Source organism: Hylaeus volcanicus, chromosome 1 (assembly GCF_026283585.1).
Source record: "Hylaeus volcanicus isolate JK05 chromosome 1, UHH_iyHylVolc1.0_haploid, whole genome shotgun sequence".
NCBI lineage: Eukaryota > Metazoa > Arthropoda > Insecta > Hymenoptera > Colletidae > Hylaeus > Hylaeus volcanicus.
The window spans coordinates 32,942,085-32,952,663 of NC_071976.1; the positions used below are offsets into that span (position 1 = coordinate 32,942,085).

At 38.8% G+C, this 10,579-nt stretch overlaps 1 protein-coding gene across 4 annotated transcripts in view; it reads left to right on the top strand.

Moving 5' to 3' along the window:
* Positions 1–10,579, top strand: part of LOC128882237 (myb-like protein X) — a 54,090-nt gene that overhangs the window by 21,525 nt on the left and 21,986 nt on the right. The window contains exons 1-2 of one of the 4 annotated variants that reach the window (XM_054133961.1): positions 7,342–8,991; positions 9,575–10,192. The exons of 2 other annotated variants lie outside the window; for them this stretch is intronic. In XM_054133961.1, the coding sequence (XP_053989936.1) occupies positions 10,139–10,192 (54 nt within the window). In that variant the 5' untranslated portion in view covers positions 7,342–8,991; positions 9,575–10,138. Of the gene's footprint in view, positions 1–7,341; positions 10,193–10,579 lie in introns of those variants that run through there. One more of the 4 variants, XM_054134012.1, reaches the window with a different exon arrangement.

Consider the following 10,579-nt stretch of genomic DNA (forward strand, 5'->3'; position numbering starts at 1 on the left):
GTTTGTACCTCAATAGTTTAAATTATATAGCAATTGTTGATCCGCGTAAGAGTGGAAATCGTCAATTTTCAAGATTTTTAAAATCTGTTTTTTCCCGATTCTTTAGAATCGTTAGTACCTCCCGGAATCGCTTTTCATTTCGTTAGTACCTCAATAGTTTAAATTATTCGGCAATTGTTGATCCGCGTAAGAGTGGAAATCGTCAATTTTCAAGATTTTTAAAATCTGTTTTCTCCCTGTTCTTTGGAATCGTTTGTGCCCGTTTGTACCGCTTTTCGTATCGTTCGTACCTCGATAGTTTAAATTTTATAATTCAACTGTATGAAGCCTGCTAGATACCCTTACCGACGAGTTCCCTAGCAGGCCCAGGCATCAGCATTCTAAATAAATTCTTGAAACCATTCCCGATGGCTCTAAATCCTTGATTGTCCGTGAAAACTTTGAACACCTTGTAGAACGCGACGGTAATCGGGCGCCAAGGCGTATCTAGACGGCTCCATCGGTCTCTTCAAGGAGTCCGATGGTCCCGACTCTCAACGGTCTTGTCTTCTCTTTCGTGTCTCATTCGCTGGCAACGTGCAACAGCCTCCTCCGCCAACGTGTACATGTTATTACGATTACATTACCACCGGCCGCGACACGACACGCTTCCTGGTTCCTTCTGACATAAAGGTAATGCTTACGTAAGTGCGCCGCGCCGGTTATGCCTATCTTAAATTCCTAGGTCGTTGTTAGCGCTCCCGCGCCATAGTCGTTGAACGTGTTCCCTAGTGGTCGTTGATGCCGAGCCAGAAGGGCAACTCTCGCTACGTAAATGGAAAGTGGAAGTAGAAATGACTAGCGACCGTTTCGATTTCGTGTTTCGGGGCTTTCATATCCTCGCGTTTAGCTCGAGAAATCTCGACTCGATCGTGCGAGATTTCCAACGAGACCGTGCCCCGATTCGTCGATGATTTCTACGCAGGGGAAATCCTGCTCGATGGAAAAGTCATCTGTCTTCTTTCTCTTTTTAACCGACTTCGAAAAGGAGGAGGTTACGCAGAAATGACACAGATGCCTTAGCCAAACGGGATGAAACCGCTTGCATCTTGTAGACCATGTCTCCGAGGTAGTCCCGTTATCGAGACATTTTGCGATGTGTCATTTTTTACCCCGTTTTTTCTTTTTTATACTATTATCGCAATAGTTTTTGGCAAAAATATATATTATTAGCAATTATTATTTCAGTGATCACATGTATTATATATATTATATATATTCGTTACCTGTTTTAATACATGTGATCACTGAAATAATAATTCCTAATAATATATATATATATAATATTGGCAATTATTATCTGAATGATACCACCTAACATTAAAAATATTTCTGTTACGAGTACTAAAAACATTGATTATTTGCTACGAGTAAAAGCTATCGGTCGAAGAATATTGTTTATTCAGGCTGCGATATTCGAATGAGAATGTATGAGCTTCGAATGAGAAGGTAATCCTGCGAGCATTAAGCCTGATTTGCATTAAAGGTATTTTAAGTGGATCCTACCGACACGGAATCGATCTATTTGATAGCGAATACGTGACTGTATGAACTCCTCGCTCTGAACCAGCAATAATACCAGCGTGATCTTAAAGCGAGAGGGCTGCTCCTCGTGATCGAGATAAATCGTTGTCTTGATACGCCGCGCCAGGATGGGAATGCGTTCTCAAAAAGTTACCATCTCGATAAAACTTTCAACAAGGGTGGATTGCTCGTGTGAAAATAATAAATAAACCAAGACCCAAGCCGTTTAACCAGTACTGGAAGCAGTTTTTTTTTTCTGAAACCAGTTGATTAAGGAAAGTAAATAAAAAAAATTTTTTTTGGTAAAAAATATTTCGTCATTTCTTTACAAAATAATATGCATGTATGCAAAAAAAAAAAAGTTATCCGTTGGCACAGGTGATTTTGGCTCTCCTGGTAATCTGTAACAGAAAATCGAAATAGTTTATTAAACTATGTCGTCACACCTATGGTCGGGACCTCCGCTTATTTATTTCATCGAAAATAAACAAAATGGCAGCGTTTCTTGTGAAAGAGAGGAAAAAGAAACACTTTTTTTGTACCCTAAATCAGGCGAAATTTTAAGTAAATATCAAAATATCAACTACTTGGAAAAATTCAATTTTATGGAATAGTTTCTGAGAAAAAAATTATTGAAAATATGCTGTTCTTTGTGCGTTCACAGTGAAATGTCCGCTTAATCGAATCAGAAATATTTCATATTTCTCGAGATCTGTATAATCGCGTCACGCAAAACGCAACGGTCTGTCGCGGGTAAACGGTCGTCACGGATATTTCGTTAACACGTTACTAGGAAATTTCACAGTTAATCCCCTTATTTCTCGATCAAACGACAGTGTCAAGTAGCGGTACACACAGCATTGGGAATGTATGTTTAACCCAGATCGTTCTCCTGCACGACATTGTGTTAGGCGTTGCACGATAAGATCGAACCATCGGTAATGATGGATGGACGTTGCTCGCGTCTTTTAAAATAAAGAGGGGCAATCGGTAGAAGCAGAAGTAGAAGGATGTGAAACGTAAAGTCCTGGTTTCCGTCTACTTTTTCTCTCTCGACGAGGAATTCTTTCGTGCGACTCGGCCACCACGATTATGGCGAGAATACCGCGGCGAAGAAAGCGTAACAAACGGCGATAATTATTAATCGTACGCCACGGAGTAACCGGGAAAAGTTGACGGGTTAATGACGTTACAAAACTCGTTACGGGGAGGAAAAAAAAGGTAAAGCCAACAAACTCGAGAAATTATACGTTTCACGTGTCGTTGCTTATGTTGCGCGCATGCGCTTATAAACTGCATTCCTCGAAAATGGGCCAGGCAATTCGGACCGAAAAATGAACCTTTCGTTTCTCTGTTTGCTGAAAGTGGTTAGGCTTGGGAATGAGCGTTGCGAATTTTCTTTCTAAATTTGACAAATTAATAATTACGTACAGTTTCGATCAGTCGAGTGTGCTAAGAGTTCGCTTTGAACTATATTTATTTGTTGCTTTTTGTACCAAGTATGTTATAGTCTTAAGAACCTGTTTTGTTCATTTTACCACAGAATTTGATCAATTAACAATTCCACATAATTTTGAAATCGATCAAGTGCAGTTTGCACTCTGTAAGGCCTCGATACCAAATCTAGCAAAATTTCTTTTATACCTCGTTTCTACCGCGATCGATCGATTGAATGCAAAAATATTTAACTTCGCATAACACGCAAAGCAAGTCTTACAATAATGGCGAAACGAATTCATCTATTTTGTTGTTGCGTTTCATTATCAACGTGATTAAAGAATAACTAGAATTAACGATAGTTACAAAGTGTTTTGAATTGAAAAAAAAAATAATATTCATTCCTTATCTACGTTCATTTCAATTTTTTTTTGAAAATTAGTAGATTCTCAAAGATATATTTCCCGCTATAACTTATTCGCGGGGTGCAGCCGGTGTTTCATAAAATTTCCGTAGAATTTAATCCTTTTATATATTGTTTTTCCATGACAAGTTACGACTGCGACTATCAGAGCGAAAGTTACCGAACAGAAAGAACCAATTTAACATCGACAGCTGGAATGTAGAAAGCAATTTAACTACGTAGAAATTATCGCCTCGTACTTTCCCGTTATCACCAGTGATTTCTTCGCGTGGTTCGATATTTCAAAACGAGGCCCGTTCATCATTTTCAGCAAAGCGGTAGCGCAATTTCGAATTTAGCAATCAAACGGATGCTTCGTTGCCATTTTGTGCTACATTTAACGCGGGAGAAACCGAAAGTTTCCTTCTAATCTCCTTGCTCGTTAGACGTTCAACAGAAAATTGCGTTCCACTGCCTTGTTAAAATGAAAAAATATAAAATTAATAAAAACCAATTTCAATCTATACGGCAAGTGATAGCTGTACGATTTGCGAGGCTCTTGGGAAAAAGTTTGTTTTAAAAAAAGACGAGTCTTCAATTGAAGCCATTCTGTAACCATAACTGTACTCGGATTTCTAAGTATTTTTAATCCTTCATGATATTTTCTGAGGTGGTAGCAGTTGGAATTAGCTAGGATTAGCTTGTATCTTCATCGGCATTTTACTATTTTACTATTAGTATTACTATTACTATTACTATTATTTACTACTAATATTTACTATTTACTATTTTCCCAAATATCTGTAATTTTTGTTTTCAATTGTGATAATGTGTTGCTTGGAGATTCATAAAGTTTCCTTTTAAGGAGCCTCCAGACATTTTCTATTACATTCTATTTCTATTACAATCCATATATCCACGGTACACGTGTTCCGTCTATCCGTGTATTTTAATACCCGTTCAAAACCGTGATCTCTAGTATATACTTTTCCGTATGAAAAATCTTCTCCCGCCCCAATCTAAATCCGAAGATCTTATTACAAGTTCGCAGCCATTAGATCTCGTCAAGTATTTTGGTAGAAGAATAAGACCGATGACAGCCATTTTAGTAATCGCCCAATGTTTCCAGGGGAAAAATGTACATTTATCGATTGACACGAATGGAAGGGGAGGGTTTTCATCGGTCTTATCCGAGTTCCAAATCTACGCGGTAGGAACGAAACAGAATGTAATTCCACTGGGCAAGATAAACGTGTATCGTTTCCAAGTAAACCAATCGACGGGGAGAAACCAGCGAGAAAACGAAAGATAAGATAACTGGCCAGATGTCGCTATCAAGATCACAACATAGCCGATATTTCTAAACTTGTGTTTCGTTCAAACATACACATATTAATAAGGAATTTCCACCATTGGGCGGATGCGATCGGAGCGATAAAAGTAAAAACAGTGAAGCGAAATGGAAGCAATTAGCAGGCGTTTAAAATTCCTCGAACGAGTAATTTACCAATTCCTATTATCTATGTACATGGTGTCTTCTTTTAACACGTTGACTGCCGGACTGATTCCAAAGGGAATGCCTACAGGGTTAAAATTGTGTCTCGAGACAGTTGTAAACTAACGCATCTGACGTTTGTCGTGTTACTTATTTTTGTATCGTCGTCAAAATCTACGAATTCTATTCAGACTTATCTTCATTGATACATTAGCTCTTAAAATGAACCGCTAAAGTTCCTTAGCGAAAATCTGTCACCCATATGTGGGTGACGTGGCGTTCAACGTGTTAATCTTTTCTTGCGATTATCCGACGCCAACTTTTCACCCTGCCCTCTTGTACACAAATACGGCCAGAGACTCAACTACGATGGCACCAGAAACGAAACTTTCCCTTGTGAGAAACGCAGTGTCTCTCAACTCTAGATTTATTTTTGTTATGTTTATTTGATAATAAACCAACAATATCCTCATAATAAAATCTGCTGAAATGTACGGATTCGCGTAGCATTTTCTGTCACAAAAAATTACAACGAACTACATTCTTATCTAACAAACTTAAGAGTAATACAATTCCTTACGACCATGTCTGACAATAGAAAACTTTGTTTGCGATGTTTGTTGCATAATAAAAAGCAGAAATCGGATACCGAATCCGTGACTGTGTTACGAGCCGTTTTATTGTGTCCGATTGCGAAAAGTTGACGCACCGTGGTTGTCAAGGCGTATCTCTAAAACGGTCGTGTAGTACGCAAAGACCCGCACAAAAGGTATCCTTTTGTTGTACACCTGCCTTTGGTCGTTGTGTGCGCGTACGCAAACACGAAACGACCATAAGTATCGTAGGTACATACCCGCATCGCGCGACTTCGCCTACATTTAAAAGTTCGTACGTAACGCCGTGTACGCGCCAATCATTTCCACGTGGTTGCGCGAATAATTTATCGCGACCATGATTAAACGCGGCGTTAACCGCGTTACTTTCCAACCGCTATCATTTTCGTTGGCACCGAGCCGATCAAAATATCAATTTCACAAACTTGACGCGAGAGACGTTTCTAAATCTCTTTTACTATTTTAAATAGATTACATAGGATTCGTTAAATAGAATTTCTCGCATTAATTATCTTGCTAAGGAACCCAAAGAAAGGTAATACGTGGATCAGAATTTTATTTCTAACGGGTACACCCCCCGCTCAGAAGTGTGCGAACACTAAATATCTAATAACAGTTGCATATCTATTGATATCAATTATATTATTTATCTTTCGATACGTTTATGTCGTAAGCGAATATATTTTATTGATAGTTCTTTTTAATATCACATTAATAACGATAAAAAGCTTTAGAGATAACTAGATAATGTTAACATTTTTTTTACCAAACTTTGATACTATTCATTTCTTCATTGTATCCGAAGTAATGTTATCTCATTTATTTTGTAATATTTCACCATAAATGTGTTTTATATATCGAACATTCTTTCTGAACTTTTCTATCTAAACGATCTCGTAGTTCCACTATAAAATTAAACACGGCATTTAATATAATTAAACGTTGTTAAACACACGTCCAATATAGAATTTAGCAACACAAGTTGTATAATAATAATTTACGATGTATATCAATTATTCATCGAAAGTAGTACGTGTCCACATATTTATGACCGAGGGTGTATATGCAAGTGATTTCAATGTTCAACGCGTGGAAGATTGATCGTTATCATTTTTTTTTTTTTTGTTTTATTACTAGTCATATAAGATTTTTGGGAAGCTCCGCCATGCATATATCGTTGCGATAAGAATGTTAACAAGAACGATAACAGCCAGTCTGCGTGACACCATGATTCGATACACGGTGACGTAACGTGTGACGAAATGATGGCTTTCACGTAAAACCGGAAACGGTGCGATTAGCTGGTACGTGGCGATTATTAACGACAAATGGAATTCTCCTTAAGGGAGGAGTAAAATTACCAACAAACTTGAGGCGTTAACATTATGACGAATGCAGGATTTAACAAAAATTGACCCTGTCGTATTACTAATTCCTTCTTCATTTTCTCTAATCGCAGCAAATGCGTCTGTAATCCTCTGTACTAACTGTACTTCAGAAAATAAACATAAGAGTTTATGTAAACACAAAAAGGTATAAAATAATAGATTTTCTGTAAAATAATTTTACTGGCCAAGTTCAACGAAACGGTCAAATCTCTCATCTAATTTATGTAATCTTAATTTATGTGTTAAAAGTAGTAAAAAATATACCAAGAAATACATTTGAATCGGATTATGCAACAGTCTTATTCGCTGAACTTTGTTCTTTCACCTTGCTAATCTCTCCCCGTGTATTTTCGTAACGATTGGCGTCGTTGTCCTCGTCGACTGTTATCAGTACTCTGCATGCAACAGATAACGCAAAAGCTTTTCGACGACGTTTAGTCTCACGTTTCTTGCCGCGGTGCACGGACTTTGTTCGCGATGGTGCGCGGTGACATACAGCAACGTTAATATTTCGACACTTAACCCCTTGCGCTCGAGTCATTTTTCTATAGAATCAAATCCGGTCCATTTTTATAACGTGAAACCAAAAGCTCTACTTCGAAGAAAAACATCTACGAACGTTCATGACTCGATGTCGTCATTATTTCAATGAATAATTAGCTGTATTCTGATGTAAGCGAATTTGAAATTGTACGTTCACAAAATCACTTTTAACACGTTGAACGCCGCGTCACCCACATACGGGTGACGGAGCTTTTCACTAAGGAACTTCAACAAATGATTTCAAGAACTAAGTGCTGATGGAAACTGATCTGGATAGAATTCGTAAATTTTGATGAGAATACTAAAGCGAGTAATACGACAAATGTTAGATTCTACGGTTTCTAATTGTCTCGAGACAAAATTTTCGTTCTGTAAACATTTCCATGTGAATCCATGGCAGCCAACGCGTTAAATCACATATGTCGCCCTAGAGGCGCCACTCGAGCGCAAAGGGTTAAGTTAATACGGAAGAAGCAAATCGATGTACCACTATAGTTAGACCCAATCAAAACCTGTTCGTCCTTGATTCGTTACTCGAAATGGTTCGTCTAGCTAAGAATTCCAACTAAGAATTTTGCCCATCCGCGATGAACTCGGTGAAAAAGTCCGATAGTGTGCAAGTGCGAAGGAGTATTAGCAACCGTGTATAGTAAGAACGTGATGTAATTGGTGCAGTTTCTAACCTAGTCGTTGATCGTTTCGGTGCTCATGGATCATTTAATTTCACGAAGAAAAGAACCGCCAGAATATACGGAAGTCGGTGTCGCAACGACGCTTTCAGAGAACCAAGATTTACGCAACTCTTCGACGCGACGAAAGGACTTGCTTCAAACGCGACACGTTTGACGTCGTCGAAGCCAATTAATGCCGTCCAATTAACACCGTATAGGTCCCGTTAACGTGCTTGCAAACGAATCCCCCGTCTCGTTACTCTCGAAAACCATGACTCTATTTTCGCCACGCGTATTCCTGCACGTGTTCGCACCGTATCTTTACACGAATTCGTTTAAAAGGATTTCGACGGATTCGATTGCTCTGAAAATCTAGTTAACGAACAGCGACAACCACGTGTATCGTTGACGTAGACATACGCTCACGTTGGATGTTAAATCAAGCAAACTGCCTCTGTCCCGTACAATAATTCCGTATCCACGTGTCGAACGGATTATACCTGTTAAGTGGATACTCGGCTCGGCGAGATAGCGAGGGAAAGAAGTTTAAAATTATCGCACGGCAAGAATAGATTACGCTGCCATTGTGTTTTACATCATCGATGGGAATTAAAATTCCGTGAACCACGTTGCTCCATTGACGAGGAACGTTGGAAAGATTCTCGCGGCGAGGCTGAGTAGCTAGTGGAACGTAGGAAAGCTAAACGGGGCTACGGTTGAAATAGAAAAATCTCCAAGAAGAGTGTTTGATTCGAGAAGAAAGAAGGTCAATCTGACTTGGAAGGATTCGTTGAGCATCGATAGTTGAACTTCGTCATTTATTAGACCAGTTCTTTTTTGGCAGAGACATGCTTCATTCGGTGCAATAATTATCCAAGTAAGAAATAGAAGGAAATAATCAAAAAGTCTCGAGGACCTAACAAAATCGTCCAAATCAAGAAATAACTTGGTCAAAGGGAATCGGCCAATTCTCTATTTAAGGGAGTCATCCCGTTGTGACGACCGTTTTTTTTATAAGATTTTTCGGAATTTTTTTTATAGCGAAATGGAAAAACACAGAGCTTTCAAATTTTTACTATATATTTATTCAGCCTTTAACTGTAACTTTGAATTTTTTTTAAGCAAAAATGTAACGTGGATCACGAGATTTATCCCTCGTATGTAAGAAAAAGATAGGCGAACGGCGTCCATGATTTCGGCAGACTGGCTAATCTGAAATAAAAAAAAAAAACAAATTGCATGTTAATCTAAAGGTGGATGGCTATCGCTCGAACTAGAATTTTTTAAAAATATTGTACCGTTCTTCTTTGTTATCATAAATAATTTTTAATGCTTAAAAGCATATAAAAAAAATTGAATTTTCAAGATTTTTAAAAAATCCTGGTTCCGAGGTTCTAGTGCGTGTAATAATTAATCAAGTGGAAAATAAAATCAACTAATGAGAAATTATTCTGTACAAGAGTGTTCCAGTCCAAAGAATTGAACGAAATCGTTCGAGTCTAGAAGTACCTCAGCCGAAGAAAATGTGTCGAATCGGTATTTAACACGATTGTTTATTCGACCAGTTCGACGCCAACAAGTAGTCGGAAACAGTGAAAAGCCAGTATCTAAAACTTAGCATTCCAAGTCTGGACTAATCGGATATCAAGAATGGTTAAACCCACATTGTCGAGCACAATTATTTATTGGACCAGTTGATCGTCGGCGAACACCTAATCCAGCGCAAATAGTAAGCAAACGAGCGCGATAACGCGAGAATTACTGGGATCGTTGCATCAACCGCGAGGAATGCAAGCGCCGAGGATGAATAAACGAGAAAGTATCTCGATGTCGATAAAAATTTCAGCACGATTCTTGGCGAAACAAAAAGGCTCTTCCCTGAGAGATGACTGTAGCGGAGTGTGCGCGAGATAGACTCGAATACAGAGAGAGCCGTGAATGAGGGGCGAGGAACGTTGCTGCCGATCTCAACTGGAATAAAAATACAGGTAGTGAGTGGGTGGAACGATAATCATTGAGGAACAATGTCGTGCAGGAGGAAGATAGACTCGAAACTCTGGCTGGACTACACCCAAGCGGTAAGAATCGATTGTGTTCGTGCATCGTGATAACAGTTATCCGTGTCCCCCAGACTAACTGAGGGCCAGCGAACCGGGTTTCTAAGGTAACCGAGTTAATAAATCGATGGGACGTTATCGTGCAGGATTGAATTCAGGGTTCCTTTCCGAGCCAGGAATATTCCCGTTGGCTGGTTTTTTCGTCTCCGTGAGATAGAGTCACGATCAAGGACGAAGCAGTCGGCGATGCTTCTTGCTCCTCGATACCTTTGTTTCGTTAAACTGGAGTGAACGGTGCGATAATGCGAATTTAGCGAGTAGTAAAGCATTGGATCGTAGAATATTGAGTAGTAAAGCATTAAATCGTAGAATATTGAGTAGTAATAATAATCGTAAAATATTGAGTAG